The sequence below is a fragment of the Dipteris shenzhenensis genome, chromosome 21, assembly GCF_047967505.1.
Source record: "Dipteris shenzhenensis isolate YYH24624 ecotype China chromosome 21, Dip_SZ_1.0, whole genome shotgun sequence".
In the NCBI taxonomy this organism is placed as follows: domain Eukaryota; kingdom Viridiplantae; phylum Streptophyta; class Polypodiopsida; order Gleicheniales; family Dipteridaceae; genus Dipteris; species Dipteris shenzhenensis.
Window position 1 is genome coordinate 30,118,437 of NC_141616.1, and position 22,730 is coordinate 30,141,166.

At 41.0% G+C, this 22,730-nt stretch overlaps 1 protein-coding gene across 2 annotated transcripts; it reads left to right on the plus strand.

Moving 5' to 3' along the window:
* The first annotated feature begins 350 nt into the window (after positions 1 to 350).
* Positions 351 to 22,634, plus strand: LOC147888736 (protein MALE DISCOVERER 2-like). 2 transcript variants are annotated; one of them, XM_087392643.1, is made up of 8 exons: positions 351 to 417; positions 1,310 to 1,529; positions 15,832 to 16,019; positions 17,617 to 17,690; positions 17,769 to 17,824; positions 17,933 to 18,084; positions 21,509 to 21,703; positions 22,102 to 22,634. In XM_087392643.1, exons 2-8 carry the CDS (start codon positions 1,349 to 1,351, stop codon positions 22,342 to 22,344), a joined length of 1,089 nt encoding a protein of 362 aa, XP_087248769.1. In that variant the 5' UTR covers positions 351 to 417; positions 1,310 to 1,348; the 3' UTR covers positions 22,345 to 22,634. The 2 variants fall into 2 exon arrangements, with proteins under 2 accessions (XP_087248769.1, XP_087248768.1); XM_087392642.1 differs by lacking the exon at positions 351 to 417 and adding an exon at positions 427 to 622 and having other exon boundaries at positions 22,102 to 22,633.
* Positions 22,635 to 22,730: the final 96 nt, after the last annotated feature.

A 22,730-nucleotide genomic window follows, 5' to 3' on the forward strand; every position in this document is an offset into this window, starting at 1 on the left:
CGAGCCGCGCATTTTGGGCCGTGTGTGCACTGGCCCTAATGGTGTTTATACACTTGCCCATGCGTGGGCATGCCCAAGGCTGATGGACGGGCAAGATTGCCCGCCCACGATCCAGATGCATTTATTGCATCTTGTGCGCCCACAGTCTATATAGTACATCCATCACCACTGTTGCGCAGAACTCCACGTGCGATGCGAGGAAGGCCAAGGGCAGGGACGAGGTAGAATCATGTTGTGCGAGAGGGAAGCGAGGGTGGTGTAACAGAAAAGGGGTACTAGTGTGGTGGGCTAGTGGTGGGGTGTGAGAGAAAAAGGGTCCCTAGTGTTTACTTTTACTATAGAGGCAAGAAGTATGATGCTGCGAGAGTCGGCAGCTAAAAGATCGTCCCACCATCTTCTTCTCGACATTTTCCCGAGGTATGTAAATATATGTATATATATCTGCATTCCCTTTTCTGTTTCCTTGCCACCCTTGTACCTTGCACGCCACTGCTCTTCATCGGTGCGCGAATTTGCCGCCTTTGCCACTGCATTCGCATAAATCCCACGGCGTCTCAAGTGCATTCACGCCGATCTTCCAATGGTCGCTCAGCGGATCCATCGCATCACCGGAATTGAATAGGTTTGTGTGAGTCTGTGAAAAAGAGAGAGAGAGAGAGAGAGAGAGGAGCTTTTTCTTCGGAGAGAGAGGGGGAGGGCGAGGTGAGCTTTTTCGTCAGAGAGAGAGGGGGAGGGAGAGATGAGCTTTTTCGTCTCCTCCTTCGCTTAGCAAACGTTTTAGGGTACGTCTCGCTAAGCTTAAACCCTCTACTTGTCGTGTTATACGTATTATGAGCTTTCTTGTACACTTGCAAGAGAGCAAACCTTGTCCGATCCAGTAGGAAATCCTCAGAATCTCCTATCGTCGACTTGACTTTTGGTAGTCGTTTTTCATCTTCCATAGTTTATCGTGTTGTCCGCACCTCAGGAATGGAATAAACGATCAAAACTCACCTCCCAACTGCTTACACACAATAGGCGATCAGAGATAAGAAAGTTTCACAAGGGAAACTGACAGAAATCGTTCTTGATTTTTGATCTGCGGACTTTCTTTCCTGCTACTTGGAGTATACTCCTGTAACATACCTACACATGCGTTTTAACAGCGTCAGAACGTTGTGTTCCAGTGCATTCGGAAAACTAGCAGGATTACCGTGTGAATATTTTGTTAGGGACCCGTTTCCAGAGCGTCCTTTAATAAAGTGAACCATAATGGTTGGAATTGTGTCAGACTTCAAGTTTAACATATTTTCGTTTTCGTTTTGTGCAGTTGAATGGTTCTGACATTTAGATAGCTCTCTTTGGGAACATGGGCCTCAATGCTGGGATGTATGGTCTTATTGGAGCTGGAACAGTTGTTGCAGCTGCGGGTCTCATCCTTTTGGTTTTGCAACTGATCTTTTGGCTACGCAAGAAAATAAGCACGCCCATTCTTCCCTGTACTTGGTCAAAGGCACTTGAACCTGTATCTACGAAGGAGTATTCTAAAGGTGAGTAAAGCATGGCTGGCTTCCCTGTAGCTTCTAGCTAAGAAGTAATACTCTATTTTGGAATATGAGGCATGGTTTACTTTAAACTTACCGATTTCCACAGTAGTCATCTCAAATCGAAGATGCAGATGAACATATGCCACAGAATCTACACTACTAGCTTGGCTGAGCTCTACGCGATTGTATCTGCCGGATGATGTGGTTGTTTTTCACCCCTTTTTGATCGAAGGTGCTCTTTTATCTGACAGCAGCTTTCTGTGACTAAGAAGATGTAGGATTACGAGGAGAGTCACAAAATTAATCTTTGATTTAGAGATCATGTTGTAGTCTAGATTACAGATGTGCGTAGGAATAATATGCAGCCAAAAGCAACTCCTAGAATATCAGTCTTTTAAAATAAGGCTTTATAGTAGCTAGTCCCTGCTATGCATGATGGAGTTTATGGTTCTCAATCTTATGAGTGACTCTCGTGAGATTGAAACTGCACTATGTTGTGTTTTTAGAGGATGAGTTTGGGAATGTTCCTGGATTCATCTAGGTATATGCTTCTGCCATAGTAGCGGACATGCAAATTTCACCTTGTGAAGTTTTCGTCCAAGTTGCGGCGTGTTGGTATTGCGATAATTCTTTCTATCTTAAATGGTGCGTTGCCCTACCAGCTAGATTTAGATTTAGATGCTCGTTTGGGAGAGACTAAAATGAAATCGTTTAGACTTCACAAGTAGTTGTAGCTTGAATGAAGAGATTTGGACTACTTTTTGATTAGCCTTCTCCTTTAGTGCTAGCCTTCGTCATGGCTGAGTTTGCCCTTCACCTCCGGAGTGCCGACAGAAACTCAGTACGAAGACTTTGTATAAATGGATGCTCAAGTATGTGTGGGTGTGTGGATTTGTATGTGTGAGAGCATACTTTTATACTATGGTCTACACCCACTGTTGGGTGCTGATGATGTCAGTGGGGATGCCATAGTAGCTAGGCCCATCTATGCAATATGGAGTTTATGGTTCTCAATCTTATGAGTGACTCTCGTGAGATTGAAAGTGCACTATGTTGTGTTTTTAGAGGATGAGTTTGGGAATGCTCCTGGATTCATCTAGGTATATGCTTCTGCCGTATTAGCGGACATGCAAATTTCACCTTGTGAAGTTTTCGTCCAAGTTGCGGCCTGTTGGTATTGCGATAATTCTTTCTATCTTAAATGGTGCGTTGCCCTACCAGCTAGATTTAGATTTTGATGCTCGTTTGGGAGAGACTAAACTGAAATCGTCTAGACCACAATGTGTAGCAGCCCATAAGATCCCTTATTCATAGCGATCCTACTCCATGTATGCAAAAACTCAATGCTCAATATAGAGATAGACAACGAGATATTGCAATCAAAATATCATATATAAGTCCATAAAACACAATCAAAGATCAATACAACAAGTGAAAGAAATGAATGACTTTTGTCATAGTAGCTAGTCCCTGCTATGCATGATGGAGTTTATGGTTTTCAACCTTGTGAGTGACTATCATGAGATTGAAACTGCACTATGTTGTGTTTTTAGAGGATGAGTTTGGGAATGTTCCTGGATTCATCTAGGTATATTTGCCATTCATAACGCCTACCCCAAAAGGTTGGCGGAAACTTAAGTAGAAGCAGCAGGCTATAGAGAGTATAGCTTAATGGAAGACTAATAGAGCGTCCCCAGGAATTACACGTGGAAGTGTTTTACTGGAGTCAAACTTCTTTACTTGTGTGTACTTCACAATCATTTGGGAGAGACCAAAATGAAATTATTTAGACTTCACATTTTTGATTAGCCTTCTCCTTTAGTGCTAGCCTTCGTCATACCTGAGTCTGCTGCCCTTCACCTCCGGATGCCGACAGAAACTCAGCACAAAGACTTGTATAAATGGATGCTGAAGTATGTGTGGGTGTGTGGATTTGTGTGTGTGAGAGCATATTTTTATACTATGGTCTACACCTACTATTGGGCGCTGATGTAGTGAGTGGGGATGCCATAGTAGGTAGTCCTTGCTATGCGTGATGGAGTTTATGGTTTTCAATCTTATGAGTGACTATCATGAGATTGAAACTGCACTAGGTTGTGTTTTTAGAGGATGAGTTTAGGAATGTTCCTGGATTCATCTAGGTATATGTAATTCACAATCATATATGTGTGTGCAAGCCAGTAAATAGACAGTGTATCTGTTACGGAAATTATATAGACATTATTATTTTAGTCAAGTGTGACTATGGCAAAGTACTCCATAGGAGCGCATCGGACACGGCGGGGGTCCTAGTGGATACTTTGTATGGTTAGTTGGGGACAAATGACTAGCTTGTGTTTTGCCATGCTAGATGGTCGGTATTGTGGGTGATTCCATGTTAATACTGATGTCGCTAGTGTTATTGGTGTTGTGCTTGATTATTGTGCTTTGAGTGCGGTTATGTTGGGATCGGTTGATTCGGTGATTCGTTCAATCGATTGTTAATAACTAATGTAATTGGCTGCTTGAGTACAGGTGATGGAACTCATAGCGAGGATTGGAGTTAGGGCGAGGGTACTGATCGAGGTGTTGCACAGTGCATTATTTATGGCCATGGGCCAATTTTGTATTTGCTTTATTATTGCAAGTTTGAGCAATATATTTTGTAGTGGACATAATTCATTTTTTGGCCCTAAGATGGCTATGTAAAGCAAATCCCTCATTTTGGAAGAGAGGGATAATTTTGGCTCCTTGGTGCTTTTATGAAATATCATAAATACTCTAGATGAGGAAGCGTGAGCCACTCATCTAGGGGGGGGAGATTGTACCCAGTTTGCTGTCGCTTTTGTGGTGTGATGGTGTTCTTCGTCTCCAATTGATTAAGTGGTGACTTTGTGTGTGAAAAGAAATACTTTTTGGTTTCAGTGGTATTAAAGCTTTGGTGATACTCTTGTGAAGAAAGAAAAGACAGTCTGAAGCTTTCTCGTCGTGTGGATTCAAGAAGAAAAAGATACCTTGGAAAGAGAAGCTTTGTGGAGAAATACTTGAAGCTGCACCTCTGATTGTGTACCTCGAATTCAAGTTCTCTTTCTCTCTGTCCGCGAGTTGCGTGTTTCCTTTCTCAGACTGCACGCTCAACACAGCCTACAATAGCTGTTGTGTCACCGTTTGTGACACTATGTATCTCTGCCTAGCCTTGGAGCACACTGTGAATGCGGAATTATCTCGGAGTTTGATTGAGCTTGCATCTCGTTCCATGCGCTAGTCTGCATCGATGCCCGAGCCTAATGAGTCATCACGGGTTGCTCTCGCAAGCAGTCGGTTTTTGCCTTGCCTTGGCTTCACGAATTACGAACGCCTTTAATATTTAGTCTGCGCAGTGCACAGCATCTCGAATTCAGCAGTGAAGAAGTGCAGCCGCCTTTAGTCTTGGGAATCTTTCTCTGTGCACACCTCACTGTAGCCTCAGCGTCTGTGGATCTCTGCGAGTATGTAACTCTATCCACGCGCAGTGCAACTGTTTGCATAGAGGCCACCTCTTTTGCCTTTGCATACCCACAGTCGCCGGCAGTAGTAGCCTCTGGCCCTCGGGCCTCTGTCAACGCAGACAGCGGAAGACTCTGCGCCGTCGTTTTTGGGAGAAGCATTCTTTGCAAGCCGCCGCGACCATCATCTCCTAAGTCCTACAGTAGATTGCCTTCATGGACGCACGGGGAACTCTGCCATCACGAACTCCAGAACATCGTCGCGACTCGCATGCATTGTGACTCCGGGGACGGCAATCCACAGCACGGTTGAGCAGGGTATAAGGCTCAAAGGTCTCATTATTATTTAATTTATTAAAAAAAAAAGAAGTTTTAAAACCCTCCTAAGGGAATTAAAGGATCACAAGAGAACCTTAAAGTCGATCTCTCAAAAGGCAATGTTTTAGCAACATGCAACGACCGACATCATCGGTCACATATTTCCCACTCTAGTCCTTTTTACTTTCGATCAAAGAGCGAGATAAGTGATTTTTTTTGCTTTATATTTCATACACTTAGTATCTTCCGCCATCCATTTCTTATCATACACTCGAATCACACTTTTTCATCCGTTTAATTCTCATACACTTAATATCCTTATTTTCCTCCGTTTTGCTTTATTTGTATTTATCGCATTATCATGGCGCATCAGCCACAATCACCCACGCTTTAGGAGCAATTAAACGCACTTCTGGCACAGTTGGCCAATGATCAATGGTAAGAAAAGGAAGACGCATTCATCTGACGATGATTCCGACGATGATCCTATTATCAGGACAATCAAAGCCACAGTGAGAGCACAAAATTCGAAGAAGGAGAGTAAGATAAGTAGAAAAGCTTTCTCATTTCAAAATTTCGATGGAAAGAAAGAAGCACGCACTGTCTTGTCTTGGATCAGTCAGCTAGATGATTATTTTTCAGGGGAGAAATTCTCTGAAAAAGATAAGATTAAATGTGCTGCGAATCATTTAGTAGAGAGTGCTGTACTTTGGTGGAATATCACTAAGCATAGTAAAAGGCGATCCAAATCTTGAAAGTCCTTTCAAAAGCTCATCAAGAGAGATTTTCTTCCCTCACATTTTAAAGCAAAAGCCAGACAACAGTGGGATACTTTCACGCAATTCGATAAGGAAACGATCTCCACATACACTGATAGGTTTTGGCAGACGTTGATCCAGTTACAGTCCTTGGAGAAAGTTAATGAGCGAGATCAATGCAGGAAGTATGTGGCAGGTCTAAAATCTAAGTTGAGAGCCGAGATTAACATGTTTCATCCTCGCTCACTGAACTCTGCGATTTCTTTAGTAATGAATTGTGAGAGGAAGAATGGGATCCCAAAAGAAGGAAAAGATTTGGAATGGCATGTACCCTTCCATAAGAAAAAGAGATTTGATAAAAAGCCTTTCTTTAAATCTAAAAATGGTTTTGTTCCACAGAAGACAGATTCTTCTTCGGAAATTTTCCAAAGAAAGAAATAAGGTGTTTCAAGTGCAACAAGGTGGGACACATAGCCACTGAGTGTCCCGAAAGAAAGAAGACCCCGATGGCGAAAGTGCACATGATTGACGATGAAGCAGCCAAGCAAGAGGAAGGTAAGTATAATTGCCATGCTCTTCTAAAGATGAAAGGTTTCATTAATGGCAAAGAAGTTGTTATTCTGCATGACGATGGAAGTACACACGATTTCATTTCAGAAAGAGCCTTAGTAAAGCTAAACCTAGAGTCTTTCCCATCTAACTATAAGGTCAAAGTTGCTTTTACCTAAACAAAGTACAATTGCATTAGAGAAGTCAAGAATCTTGAAATCTCAATCAAAGCCTACAAGGATACACGAGACTTTCTAGTGGCACCTCTACAGGGAGTGGACATCATCTTAGGAATGCCATGGAGGCATCAATATAATCCTAAGATAGATTACGATTCACATCAGATGTGGATTGAGAAGGATAGATAAGAAATATGTCTAAAAAGCTCAATGAAACCTGAGATCAGTCCTTTACTCAACTACACACAAGCCAAAAGAGCAATTAGAAAACATGAGAAGACATATTTGATTTTGGTGAATACGGTAACGACTACTCAACCAAAGACTAAGCTTACACACCAAAAGTTTTTGAATTTTCCGATTGTTTCTTAGAGGATTTACCGCCTGGACTACCATGTTCTCGACTTGAAGATCATAGGATAGAAATCCTACCGGGCAATACTCCACCTTGCAAAGCTCCTTATAGAGTCAATTAGCTAGAACAAAAGGAAATTCAAAAGCAAGTGGAGGAACTGATAGAGAGAGGATTGATAAGACCCAGTAGTTCTTCTTATGGAGCACTTGTCTTATTAGTCAAAAAGAAAAATGGAAACTATTGAATGTGCATAGACTATCGTGCACTAAACAAAATCACAGTGAAGAACAATATCCAATCCTTAGAATTGATGATCTTTTGGACAAATTGAAAGGGACTAAGGTCTTCAGTAAGATAGATCTCAAATCCGGCTATCATCAAGTTCGTATGGTAGAAGAGGATATATACAAGACTGCCTTTAGAACTCAAACGGGACATTATGAGTTCCTAGTTATGCCTTTTGGGTTAACTAATACTTCAGCCACTTTTAGTAAAATGATGAACTGAATCTTTCTTAAACACCAAGATTGTGTGGTAGTATTTTTCGATGATATTCTGGTGTTTAGCAAAGACATTGAGGAGCATAAGGAACATGTGAAGCTAGTCTTTTCACTCTTGAAAGAAAATCAATTGTATATAAATCTTGAAAAGAGTAGTTTCTTTCAAGATCAGCTAGAGTATTTGGGTCACATTGTATCCGCCGGTGTTCGAGTAGATCCAAAGAAGATTGAGTGCATAGTCACATGGCCTAAACCCCGAGATATACATGAATTAAGATCATTCTTGGGATTGTGTAGCTTTTACAGAAAGTTTATCAAGAATTTCGCATACATTGCGCATCCATTGACAGACCTTCTTAGAAAAGCTATGGATTGAGCGTCAAGATAAATCTTTTATAGCTTTGAAAGAAGCTCTCACACAAGCTCCTGTGTTGCAACTACCTGATTTCTCTAGACCATTCTTTGTAGTTATAACCGATGCTAGTGGATATGGAATTGGAGCTGTGCTTATGCAAGATGGACATTCAATAGCATATGAGAGCCAAAAATTAAAACCAACGGAATGCAATTATAGTACATATGATAAAGAATTAATCGCTGTTGTGCATGCCTTACAAATGTGAAAACATTATTTGATGGGATCTGAGTTTCTTATCAAAACCGATCAGCAAAGTATCAAGCATTTGTTGACTCAGCCATTAATATCCGACAGGCACATCAAGTGGGCATCATTTATACAGAGTTTTCAGCCTATGATTCAGTATCAACCTGGAAAAGAAAATGTAGCTGCTGATGCTCTTAGCAGAAAGCCAAGTATTAATCACATCACTGCTGTAGAGACCATCCTTTCGAAGGTATGAAGAATTCTTATCAAGAGGATCCATACTTTTCTGATACATGGAACAGATTTGAGAATAATAATTGGAATCCTATGTTGGACTATTCATGCAATGATGGATACCTCTTTTATCAAAAGAAATTATGCAATGTTGGATCCTTTAGACAAATTGTAATGGAGGAAATGTACCAACCATCATATATGGGACATAGGGGAGTGACTGTCACTTTATAAGTGATAGCAAGAGAATTTCATTGGCCTAATATAAGAAAAGATGTGGCTAAGTTTGTAGCCGAATGCATCACTTGTCAGAAGATCAAGAGTTACAAAGGAAAGACCCTAGGATTGCTAATGCCTTTGCCTATTCCTACGCAACTTTGGGAACAAATATCTATGGATTTCATAACAGGTTTTCCTACTACAGCGAATCAAAATGATATGATTTGGATGATAGTAGATCGCTTTAGTAAGCAAGCTTATTTCATCCCATGCAAGAAGACTTTAACAGCTCAGTAAGCTGCACATTTATTCATCAAGCATATCTTTGTTCATCATGGCTTGCCAAAGATTATAGTGTCTGATCGAGATTCGAAGATTTGCAGTAATTTCTGGATTGCATTATTTCATAATCTAGGCACTAAGTTAGATTTTTCATTAGCTTTTCATCCAGAATCGAATGGACAAACTGAAGCTACAAATAGTACTATTTTGGATATGATAAGAGCTTATGCGGGAAGTCAACCAAAGACTTGGGACAAATACATTCATCTCTTACAACTTGCTTATAATAACACTTCTCTTTCTGCAGCTGGAAGAGCACCCTTTGAGATTATCTATGGCAAGGTTTTACCTATTTCAATCACAGATTGACCCATAGAGTGGAGACAGTAGATGCATTTATCCATGACTATCAAAATATTCTCAAGGAAGTTCGAGAAGCCATTGCAATCGCTCAAGAGAAGTACACAAAACAAGCTAAACACATGCTTTTTAAAGAAGGTGATTATGTACTTCTTTGGATTGAGAAAAGAAGATTGAAGAGTATTGAGAAATGGCCAGTAATCAAATTGTCCCCACGTTTTTATGGACCATTCAAGGTGATTCAGAAAATCAATGATCTAGCTTATAGGCTTGAATTACCTGATAATTGAAAAATAATGCTTTCCATATCAGCCTCTTAAAGCCCTTCAAAGGACCTTTACCTATTCATCCTGTCTATGAAGAGGTTCCATTGATTATTGATGATGAAGAAATTCTGGAACGCGAATGCATTATTGATTATCAACAGACCTCGAATGAAAAGGAAATGTCTATATTAAATACTCACTCAAATTTAAGAATCATCCGAGAGATGATGCTCAGTGGATGCCTGAGCGGTTCTTTCGAACTTTTCCAGATCTCCTTAGTTTCTATAATCAAACACGCAACTGAGGTCAGTTGCAATCTAAGCAAGAGGGATGTTATGGAAATTATATATTTCTGATATATCTTGCTTTAGACATTATTTTAGTCAAGTGTGACTATGGCAAAGTACTCCATAGGAGCGCACCGGATGTGGCGGGGGTCCTAGTGGATACTCTGTGTGGTTAGTTGGGGACGCCTGACTAGCTTGTGTTTTGCCATGCTAGATGGTCGATATTGTGGGTGATTCCATGTTAATATTGATGTCGCTAGTGTTATTGGTGTTGTGCTTGATTATTGTGCTTTGAGTGCGGTTATGTTGGGATTGGTTGATTCAGTGATTCGTTCAATCGATTGTTAATAACTAATGTAATTGGCAGCTTGAGTACAGGTGATGGAATTCATAGCGAGGATTGGAGTTAGTGCGAGGGTATTGATCGAGGTGTTGCACAACGCATTATTTATGGCCATGGGCCAATTTTGTATTTGCTTTATTATTGCAAGTTTGAGCAATATATTTTGTAGTGGACATAATTCATTTTTGGGCCCTAAGATGGCTATGTAAAGCAAATCTCTCATTTTGGAAGAGAGGGATAATTTTGGCTCCTTGGTGCTTTTATGAAATATCATAAATACTCTAGATGAGAAAGCGTGAGCCACTCATCTGGGGGGGGGAGATTGTACCCAGTCTGCTGTCGCTTTTGTGGTGTGATGATGGTCTTCTTCTCCAATTGATTAAGTGGTGACTTTGTGTGTAAAAAGAAATACCTTTTGGTTTCAGTATCCAAGGCAAATATAGAATCCACAATGATATATTTCTGTCTAAAAACTGGACACAATAAGAGATGCAGAGTCCCACCAAACTGTGGTCCTTTGATCTTATCCGAGCTCTCCTACTATCTACTGGCACTCCTAGATTTGTGAGTCCGTAGGCTCCTCTGTGCTTATGTGGACTCTTTGTCTAGTGATCCTTCCACCTTATTGCCAAGTGGGCAGCTTCTCTTGAGCTAAGTTTGCATATCCTAGATTTCGAAACCCTTTTGGCTGCTCAACATATTGCTTCTTCAAGTTCTCAATTTAAGAAGGCCGACTTCATGTCCATTTGAAAAATAGGCCATTGATGGTTGGCTGCGAAAGCTATCGCCGTGTGAATGATAGTCATTTTCACTGTAGTAGCAAATGTCTCTCCATAGTCTACTCCTTCTACTTGTACATAGCCATTGATCACAAGTCTTGCCTTGTACTTATTCAAAGTGCGTTGCCCTATCAGCTAGATTTAGATGTAGATGCTCGGTAGGGAGAGACTAAAATGAAAACGTTTAGACTTCAAAAGCAGTTGTAGCTTGAATGAAGAGATTTTGGACTACCTTTTGTTTAGCCTTCTCCTTTAGTGCTAGCTTTCGTCATGGCTGAGTTTGCCCTTCACCTCCGGAGTGCTGATAGAAACTTAGTACGAAGACTTTGTATAAATGGATGCTCAAGTATGTGTGGGTGTGTGGATTTGTATGTGTGAGAGCATATTTTTATACTATGGTCTACACCCACTGTTGGGTGCTGATGATGTCAGTGGGGATGTCATAGTAGCTAATCCTTGCTATGCATGATGGAGTTTATGGTTTTCAACCTTGTGAGTGACTATCATGAGATTGAAATTGCACTATGTCGTGTTTTTAGAGGATGAGTTTGGGAGTGTTCTTGGATTCATCTAGGTATATGCTTCTGCCGTATTAGCGGACATGCAAATTTCACCTTGTGAAGTTTTTGTCCAAGTTGTGGCCTGTTGGTATTGTGATAATTCTTTCTATCTTAAATGGTGTGTTGCCCTATTAGTTAGATTTAGATGTAGATGCTCGTTTGGGAGAGATTAAAATGAAAACGTTTAGACTTCACAAGCAGTTGTAGCTTGAATGAAGAGATTTTGGACTACCTTTTGATTAGCCTTCTTCTTTAGTGCTAGCCTTCGTCATGGCCGAGTTTGCCTTCACCTCCGGAGTGTCGACAGAAACTCAGTACGAAGACTTTGTATAAATGGATGTTCAAGTATGTGTGGGTGTGTGGATTTGTGTGTGTGAGAGCATATTTTTATACTATGGTCTACACCCACTGTTGGGCGCTGATGACGTCAGTGGGGATGTCATAGTAGCTAGTCCTTGCTATGCATGATGGAGTTTATGGTTTTCAACCTTGTGAGTGACTATCATGAGATTGAAACTGCACTATGTTGTGTTTTTAGAGGATGAGTTTGGGAATGTTCTTGGATTCATCTAGGTATATGCTACCTGACTCGTACTTAGCCCGGTAGACCCACTCGGTTCCGACTAATCTTCCTCTTTCGGGGTCTATCAACCAGATCCCAAGTGTGGTTCTTCAAAATGGCATCCATCTTTGCTTGGATAGCAACCTACCACTTTGGGACTTCCTCTGCTTCCATAAAGGCTCTTGGTTCCACGATCTTTTAGATCTGAAACATCAAAGTGTAGTTCACAGTATGGGTTCTTCTTTGAGACCTCATCACCTTCGAACTACCCTCCGAAAATCTCTGTTACGCTTGAATCCTCCAAGGTCTTTATGTACCACTTTGGTAACTTTCGTTCCTTTGCCGGAGTTGGTCTTGGTCTTGTTGGCGTAGATGCCTCCGTTTTTTATTCTGGCTCGTCAGCTTCTGGATTCTTTGTCTCTTCTACTTGCGTGATGATCTCTGGGTAGCAACTTGAGTTACCAGTGCGGTTGCTTGTGTCTGTTCTTCCTACATTACATCCTTACTTGCCGCTAGCTTCTTTGTTTCTAGGTCCTACTATCGATATGGCTTTGACTCTTTACCGTATTAAATGAGATACACCTTTTGCTCTTGGGATCCAGCGTAGTCCTATCTTCTTTATTTACATGCTCTTAAGCATCAGAACCGGAAATTCTTAAGGCTCCTTGGAGAACTCCTCCCGAGTCCTGTTGTTGCTTGCCCGCTGTGCAAGCTTGGCAGACTTCTGCATGGTCTGCAATGTGTGGAAGTCCATCCACAAGTCCAGCCTTCTTCATTTCTGAAAGAGTTCCATAGCTCACATGCCTGAACCTTTCGTGCCACATCTTTGAATTGTGTGTACCCATTTGAGCCGTCAAGAACCTGATCTTGTAAAGCCCATGCTCCTCTGTTCCTCTCACAGCTCCTTTGAATGGATCAACACTCTTCCATCGCCGAACTGAGCGTTAACCCTTTGGAACGCAAAGAACATTAGTGAGTACCTTTGCTTCATCTGAATCCATAGTGAACAAAGTGCTTCCGATTCCTTTGAGGGAGCACTTTTCGGCGCCCACATTATCTATAAATAAGGGGCCATTTCGGGTCACTTCTACTCAGCGAACTGAAGCCTGTAGAGTGGCAGATTCTCTCTTCTGCAGATCTCGGTAGAAGCAATATACTGAGTAATATTCCTTCCCTTTATGCTGTATTGTCTAGTGCGTTTCAGTGAGTGTCTGCTGCTGTGAGGAGAACAGTGAGCGGCCAGAATAGCTTACTGGATGAGTTTGGAACCTGACAAGGTCTGTGCATCAGGCCTGACTTGGTCTGCTGCAGAACTCGGCCTGTTTTGTGTGAATCTCTTTGCTGTGGCAGGTGCGACTGCCTGGGCTGTTGATGGGCCCTGGCAGTGCCACACATGCTGCAGATAATGCACAATCTACTTGTCCATGTATGCTCTTATCTACGGTGCCCTGACCCCACACTAGTCCCTACCATGTGCTATGTGGTTCATGGTTTTCAACTTTGGGGGTGACTACCATGAGGTCAAAATGGTGCTATTTTGTTGATTTAGAGAATAATTTGGGAATATTCTTCGGTTCATCTCTCTAAATTCTAAACTGATGTAATAATGTCCATATTATGTTAGAATCAGAAATAGTAATGCTTTCATAATAAGGGTGGATATGCTTCATGCACTCTTGTGGAGATGCTTCATGCACTCATTTGATGTAAAAGCTACTTATTTGTCCCATAGATCTTTTTGGTCTTCTACGGACATTAATACTCTCTCTCTCTCTCTCTCTCACACACACACACACACCCACACCTACACACACTCTGCACTAAGCTGGAAAAGAGTCACTTAACTGAAACCAGAACACCCTTTTGTCAAGTAAAGGGTTGCTTCCTTTAGTAGTTCATGCACTTGATTATTTTGGGCTCTGACTCCGTGGGTCTTTAGAAACCCAGTATAGCTGCTTATGCTTGGTCGCTGATGACGACATAAGTGTTGCTTTGCTTGCTAAGTATGTCTTCCTTTTGTTTTTCATAAAAGTTTTTGTTTACCTCTCTTCTTCTTTTCTTTTTCTTTTTTTTTCCCCTTCTCTTTCATTTTCTCTTTTATTTCTGTGTAGATTTTTGGTCTTTAGAACAACAAAAACTCTAAATTTGTATGATTGGACTTATTCTAGACTTACAGAGGTATGTATCTGATATATTTCTGAAAGTAAAGACAATCTAATGCTGAAACTACATAGCACTGCTCCAATTGTGCAGCCTAGTGCTGTCTACAATGCTCATCCACAGAGCTGGAGAAACCTGAAGGCAAGGATGCTTTAAGATCTGCTGCTCTTCCTCTCCTGTGTGCTTTATGATGAAGGTTCGACTGGCAAACAGCCAGTACATATAGGAAACGGAGGGCAGTCTAATCCAGCCTGCTATGCGAGCCTTCCTGGCCCTATGAAAGGGCATGTGTGCACAACCCATGTTTGGCCGTATGGCATTGTAGATGCCCCAGAGGCTCACAGATAGAGTGGTTAATTCTAATAATGGGTGTCTGTCATGAGGTTGTGCAGCAGTCATTTTTCTGTCATAGGATGAGTTTGAGCTTTTTCTTGGATTCACCTTCTCCCGTCTTCTTTGTTTCTTATATCTGTCCCTTTTGTTTAATTGATGTATTTTCATAATTGCCCAAGAGACACCATGGGTCTTTAGAAACCCGGTATAGCTGCTTATGCTTGGGCATAGATGACGACATAAAGGATTGCTTTGCTTCCTAGGTATGTCTACCTTTTGTTTTTCAAAAAAAATTGTGAGCTCATTTTTCTTCTCTTTCGTTTTCTCTTTTATTTTCACTGTAGAAATTTGGAGTTTGAATTTGTATGTAGTCTTACAAAACTATATTTTCTTGGATTCACCTAGGTAGATTTAGAGTAGATTCAAAGTTGAGATTGCAAGGTATTATCATTCATGTAACAATTGCCACAGAGACAATGACCTTCCTGCTTAAGTAGAGCTGCAGTGGGTATTTATTCACCTGTGATAGTGACAGCTCTACTCCCATGAGGCTCCTAAGGAAAATAGGCTGGACAGGGAGGGCCTTATTATATATTGAAAACTTCAAGCCAGGTGCACAGTGCATCTTGACTGCTGATAGTGCCCTGTGTAGGGAGCACCTCTTATTCTGCCTTGCTAGTACACAGATATGTGGATCAGTGCAACTGTTGATAACATGACTGCCTTTGATGCTAACTGGTTTATTCATTGACTCTCTATCTCTCTTTCCATCTCCTTATTTTTTTAAAAATAAAATAAGATGCGGGTTTATACTATCATGTAAAAAATAGAAATAGTCGTCTTGACATCAAAAGTTCTCTGACCCATATTGGGGGGAAGTAGTACTGTGAGAAGAAGCATGGGATTTCATCTATCAAAAGAAGTTCGTCTCTTCCTTCGGGATGACGTGAGTAACAACCCTGATAACAACATGCAATATGCAAGCATGCATCCCATGTTTTTGTATGTTCTTGCCACACACCCACTGCAAAAAGCAATGCATGCCAAAGATTCGTGTACACCCATTACATAGTTTTCTCAATCTTGATCCAAGGGTTGCAGATGAATTCTAGGCCAGGTTACACTGTGGAGGTTTTCGGTTCTATTTTTTGACTTGAACTTTATGCTCAGAAGTTGTATTGTTGTGAATGCAGATGTAGGAAGGGCTTTTACATTCAAAGAGGTTGAAGAAGTTTGCGATGGGTTTATTAACCTTGTGGGGGAGAGTCCTTGCCATTATGTTTATAAAGGAATACTAGCTGATGGAACAGAAGTTGCAGTGAAAAGGACTAAAGAGGTTGCTTCAACTAATCTCGACGTGGAGAAAAACTTCCGTTTCCAGGTAATTGGAGGTTACATAGTTTAGAGTATAAAAATAGAAGATGGGATAGGAACAGATGTTTGAAGGTGGACATGTAGAGGGGGATAAATAGCTTGGCATCTTCTGTTGTTTGGGATTGCATAACAGTGAGCACAAGGTATTATGTGTGTACGTGCCTACAAATATTTCCATGTGACACAGAATTATAAGTGGAAAAATTAGTGTGTTTATGAGGCTCTTTATGTAAGGTTGATTGAATTTCTGATTTTCATTACCCTGCATAATTTGGAAGACCTCCTTTTTGTCAGATTTTTTCATTAATGGTTACACTTTTTTTTGGTTCCAGTAATTGATTCATATTTGTCTTGTACGAGAGTGTTTTACATGCTGTTTATATTATAAGAGATAACAACTGTCTCCCTGAGTGATAGTGAAAATTCATGATTAAGGCGAAGCAATCTGAGAGCCCAAGTCTTCATGATTCTAAGATCTCACAGCATGAGTCCTAGATATTAATCAGATGTCATAAGCTGAAGGAGATCTTGTATTTATCAAGCATTATGTGGGGTCAGAAGAGATGGAAGCATTCTGTAGAGAAAGGTTGGTGTAATCTAGCTTCTCTGCTTTTGAAACCCCACTTTGTAAGTCATGCTTCACACTACACAGAATTGTAGGTGTATGGGATGTGGTCAAGTCCCATGTAACATATTCTTTTCTCTTAAATCAACGCCTTATTTAATTGTATGAGTGGCTTGTGAGCTTTCTTTTCGACCTCTGCTGTCTTGGTAATGATGATATCGTTAAGGAGAATCTTTAGAAGGCTAGATCTGATTATTGATCACATGAAAGTCAAGTCACGTAGAGAAGACGTCCTGATTCAAAAGGTCCGACCACACTGTTAATCACTGCCACCAGAATGTCGATTCGTCTTAGTAACATACCAGATTCTAGCGTGAAAATTGATCTAGACTGCCAATGGCCCAGATCATCCACACCAAAGCTTGTCCTTTGGGGGGATGGGGGGGGCGGAGGAGGGGCTCCTTAAACCAGGTCTGTTTTATTTATCTAAATGCCACCATGGGTTTGCACAATATTGTAATGCATTATCGATCGTTGATTTTATTTCCTTTACATTAATAGATATTGTATAAATCTCTATATATGCCATAAAAGTGCACGCCTAGATTTTCCTATAAATATTTGACATTATCAAATAAGATTTTAAAGACTGTTAGGTTTCTGCACTTGCTTCAGCAAGTCCCTTATATGATATTTTATAAACAAAGTGATTTTCCTTCTAGTTCCAGTCAACAGACTGTTGTTGCTTGTGTAAAGTAGACTTGTGCATCTTTGTAGAAGGTGAGCCAAGATCAGCTGCATAAATCTGCCTATCAATGCAAAGCAAAAGGTTTTTGCAGATTTGTGAGCGGGGGAATTAAAAGAAAAGGGACCACCTTTTTACCTAGCTATAGAAGCACTATTAGTGAGGTCATGGCTCAGGCCTGATGCCTGTGTAGCCTGCAACATGCAGAGAATGAATTTTTAATAGAGCGAGGGCAGGGAGCAGGGAAGCTTCTTGTCAAGTCCATTCCTCACTTGAGCCATGTTCATTTTTCAGGTTGATCTGCTTTCACGTATACGCCATCAACACATTGTGAACCTTGTTGGTTTTTGTGATGAAAAACATCATCGGTAATAACCGTTGGCTGATACTTTATGTGCCTCTGCATTCTATAATTGCTCCTTTGTACTCATCTTTTTCTCTTGCAGAATGCTGATTTTTCAATATGCTCCCAATGGCAGTCTTTTCAATAGTCTTCATAATGGTAATGTTACTGGCAACTTTATTTTGCAACTGCATATGCTCGTTCCTTGAAGCTTGACTGGCCATCATATCTTGAATGGAAGTTAATTGGCATTTCGGATGTGTGAAGATGATGAGCATCTTTCATGGAAGCAGAGGATGCGTATTGCTGTTGGTATTGCCTGTGGAATGGCTTACCTACACCACTCATGTGGCTCTCCAATAGTTCATGGAGACTTGATATCTCACAATGTATTGTTAACAGAAGATTATGGTGCTAAGGTATGTAGCATTACTATTTCTTTTCATTTATTCTTTCCTCTTGTGCATTTTTGTTTTTGGTTATGTCTGTCTGGATAGTTTTATTCCTGCCCATCAATGAATACAACAATTCGCATACCGCGTGTACATGAGGATTACAAAAGTGTACATGTATGTGATTATAGTTCAATTATTTGAATCAACCCGTGAGTGCATTGCTAGGTTAGTTTGCATGAGCTAGGCTAGTATACATGAAATACAGCACATGGCAACTGTTTATAGGGAGCCCAGCATGTAACAAGGTCTAGATGATCTGAGCAATGATTGCGACCTGTCCAAGAGGTGTTCAACAGATCGTCCTGAAGTTTAGGGTCTACGTGACCTTCTTGAGCATGAAATAGCTCACACTGCTAGATTGAGATCTATATAGGTAGCATTGTATCAGTAGGCGTGCCCTCTTGTGAGGAGTGCAACTCGGGTGGTGCATAAGTACATATGTTCTCTTCATAAAATGTGTTCTTCTTTGGAAGAGTTGCAACTCTTACTTGTGACTCAATCAGTGGTAAATACTATCCCAAGATGATAGTCTGGGTTTGGATGTAGTGACATTATTTCTTGCAAGACTTGATTAACTCTTTGTGCATGATCTTCAGATTCAGGATGATAGGCCACATTGAAGATCAATACTATACCCAATGATCCGAAAAAAGCCCAAAAAAACGCAACAAACCCCCCTTGGAGTGAAGGTGGTGAGACCCAACACGAAAGAAGTAACCTATCTCCAACTCCAGCACAATAATACTGCAAAGACGCGGCTTTACTGTGCGCTCCTCCTGTGCCCAGCTATCCCCTAAATCGGCTTGCGACTAACAGCTGAGATCATTACTTAGTCACCCCCCTTGGCTCCTAACTGGGTAATGGACAATTCTAGAGCCTTTTATTGATCAAGGCTTATTTCATCGCACACAGAAAACAGATACAATCATTTTAGGGGGACTACCCAAGGCAGGGGAACCCTAATTGAATCACACTTATAAATACATAAAAATATAGATCTCTCAGAATGAGAGATGTTCCCCGTACAGCTGTTGCACACAAGTTGCAAATTCGTGCTCTTCTGATGATGTGTTGGTGAAGCCCTCGGCAAGAATGCCCCAAAAAATGATGTGCCCCCTAAAAATAATGTCACTGTAGCCAATGGGAACGACTACTTAGGGGCATTTAGTCCATGATGACTCTCAAAACCACAAATGTGGAGTTCTTAATGTAGTGCTGAATGTCCAGCAAGAATCGCACGATCCTTGGTTGTCCACTTCCATCACAGCGCCTTAATCTCTCCAGTCGAAATCCCTTGGCAGATGGTCCATGGGCACCTTCAATCCCAGGTATGGCTGAATTCCTCAGTGAGGTCAGGCACTAGATTGTGGAGGCACGAGTGAGGTTATGCTTGAAGCTAGAGAAGGATTGAACCTTAGTGCTCTGATACACATATTGGAATCCATGGAGGCTACATGATGGAGAGAAAAGCTGAGGCAAGAATTGAGTTGATTGATATATTTTTGCAAGTACAAGGGGGCCTCGTTTTAGAGGCAGATGCAGCCTTATCTTCTCATGCACATAACCACTGATGATGTCAGTTGAGAGGCTGTCACTGACATCATAGATGATGTGACACACTCCAAACCCCTTAGCTTTGTGTATCAATGTGAACATGTTTGGTAGAGATAGGTTGACTCTGTTTCAAGAATATGGGCTTGCATTATATCTTCCATCTTTGAGATGTATAGAGATTGATTTTGGGTATTCAAGAGGGGTATTTGCTCCACCATGGAGCAGACACCAATATTTTAGACATTATAGCATGGATTGAAGGATGCCTATCCTCTTTTAAAGTGCACAATGGATTACTCTGGTACAAGGACATGATATTTTTAGTGGAAGGATCAGCCTACAATGAGTTGGTCATGCAAGAGTTGCACTTTTCACCCCTTGCTGGAGACTCAGGGTTTTCAAGACCATTCACAGTGTAAAGCAGAGTTTTCATTGGAAAGGGATGTCGAAGGACAAAACATATATCACTTTGTTTCCAAATGTGGTCCTTGCCAACCAAACGAGGACTTCACTCTCAGGCCTGTCAGTTTACTTCAGCACTTACTCATACCGTAAGGGCAAGTGGACTCACATTGCAATGGATGTTACTGATGGTTTGCCATCAAATAAAAAGTGGAATAGTAAGATAGGATGACAAAAACAGCCCATTTCATGCGTATGGAAACCCAATATTGTCTATGATAATTCCAGTGTATTTTGACTCGAAATTCTGCAGCAATAGTACTTGTACCACGAATGGACACATCAAATATTCTCCTGTTAATAATGATTGTTTTAGTGGTCATGTTAGTGTTGCACTTTTTTGTAAAGGGAGCCCCTGTTAAGGTCATTATAAAAGACCTAATAAGGGATTACTCTAATTTGGTGATTAAGCATCTTTAAGCATCTTATTAGAATAGCTTCTAGAACTTCTGGAAGGATTCTGTTTCTGGAGAGATTCCATTTCTATATAAGTCTCTAGAGTACTTTCTACTCCATGTACCTTTCCTTTGGCCTTAGGGGAGGAAGACTATAAATAGGCAGGTACTTGGCTTTGTACGTATCTCATTTTCAGCGATATAATCATTATGTTACTATCAGCTTGGTTCTGAGAATTATTTTTTTGGGATTTCCACCCATGCTAAGCTGTTTCTATGTCAGCTCTACGTAGACATGCAGTCCTGGGGACATCTTCTGCCAGATATTTTTCCTTGCTTAGGCACATCTTTCATGAGATGGTGAAGGTGCTGCAGTAGAGAGGTCTCCTTCTTCCTTTATATGGAAACCTGGTGGGGTGCAAAAGAGAAATCTGACAGGTAGGTTTCCCTGTGCCTGCTGTATATGAAGTCATGTGCACTGGCTATACTTATCCTGGTTGAATTTTTCCTAACTTCTCCCTAAAGCAGGAAGTTATGCCTTGAATCCAGGTGAAAAGCTTGTTTTCCCAACCTAGATAGCATCCATTTCCAAAATTTCATTGCCTTCATGTTCTCAAGTTGCTCGCATATATGAGATGAACTTTTCCATTACGGATGCATGGGTACAGAATGGTTTCAGTAATCCCTTCAATGTACTAGACCCATATTCTGCTGGTCTCCGCTTTTCCTGTTGATTTTCCTGAGTTTTGGGCCTGATTTTATTGATTTATTTTTCTCAAGCATACTTCTTTCCCCTTCTTTTTTGCTGATCTCGCCTCCAGCTCTGTCAGCTTCTCTGGAACGGCTCCTGCTTCATTAATCCACATGTTTTCTTCCTGCAGACGCCCCCATAGTTTGTGTGTGTGTGTGAGAGAGAGAGAGAGAGAGAGAGAGAGAGAGAGAGAGAGCTCAGTGACTTGTGTTGTTGGTTTGTACAGATATGTGGAATAGGCACACCTCTTTGCTCAAAATCAACATCACTGAAAAGAGACGGAGGATGCACTGATTCGAAGTTGCAGACAAAAGGAGTCAGTAGTCCATCAGAAGATGTCTATGCCTTTGGTGTACTTCTATTAGAGCTCGTGTCAGGAAAATCAGCTTTCAGCAAAGAATCTGGCATGATTGTAGAATGGGTGCTCTCTCTCTCTCTCTCTCTCTCTCGTGTGCGCACGTGTGTGTGTCCGTGCGTATTTGTGTCCTTCTGTCCATCTATCTAATGTATGCCCTTCTGCCTTGCTCTTCTCTCCATCTGTTGCGTTGGTTGATATGTGTACATGCGTTTGTGTCCTGATGCATTTTCATGTCATGCAATCACTGAATAACGTATTATGGCTAATCTGATGAAGTGCTGGCTTGAATTTCTTCTCTCCTCTACGAATTAGTTATGATTCTTCAGAAAAGGACCTGTAGATCACAAAATTTTCCTCATTTTGGCCCAAAAATGATTATTGAATGTAGGCTTTGTTCCATAGGATGAAGTGGGAACGTGCTTAGATGTTGACATGTTATACATCTGTTGGCATTGTTCCAGGCTGGTCAATTTCTTCAAAGCAGAGATCAAATGACTATTTTGACAGATCCTAGTGTCAAAAATGTAGTCCCCCTGGAGCTGTATTCAGTCTGTGAAATAGCCCGTCTTTGTATTCAGCAAGAGTCTCCAAGCAGGCCCAGCATGGAGGATGTCCTCTACATGCTTGTTCAGTCTCTTGGTATTGGGGCTGAGACAGCTGCTCCTATAAACAGTAACCCATTCACCATACCAAAGGATCAATAGAGTATTTCTAGATGTCACACTATTCCAGAATCCATCGGTTTCAAAGTTCAAACATGCCAAAGAACGTAAACTGCATTCAGTGTGTACTAGCAGCGAGTCTCTTTGTATACTGACTACTCAAGAAATTGTGACAGAAGTATCAAGTATGTACATCTTACAGGACTTGTAAATCTAAGGATTAATTTCTGTAGCTTTATTTGAGATAGCTCTTTATAGCCAAGTTTACGCCCTTGATGTACTGATACACCATTAATCAGCTTGATGACCATCTTAAATGGGCAAATTTATCCTCTAGAGTCCACATTGTTCAGTCTCTTGATATTAGATCGATTATGCTAAAGGATCAATAGAGTAAGTATAGGTTCTGCTTAAAATATTGCATGGCT

Bases quoted from the DNA above. Each gene is read 5' to 3' on its own strand.
- LOC147888736 (XM_087392643.1), top strand. From the start codon at position 1,349: ATGGGCCTCAATGCTGGGATGTATGGTCTTATTGGAGCTGGAACAGTT. The intron at 16,020-17,616 runs GTAATTGGAGGT...TTCATTTTTCAG, and splicing joins AGAAAAACTTCCGTTTCCAG to GTTGATCTGCTTTCACGTAT. The intron at 17,825-17,932 runs GTAATGTTACTG...GGATGTGTGAAG, and splicing joins TTTCAATAGTCTTCATAATG to ATGATGAGCATCTTTCATGG.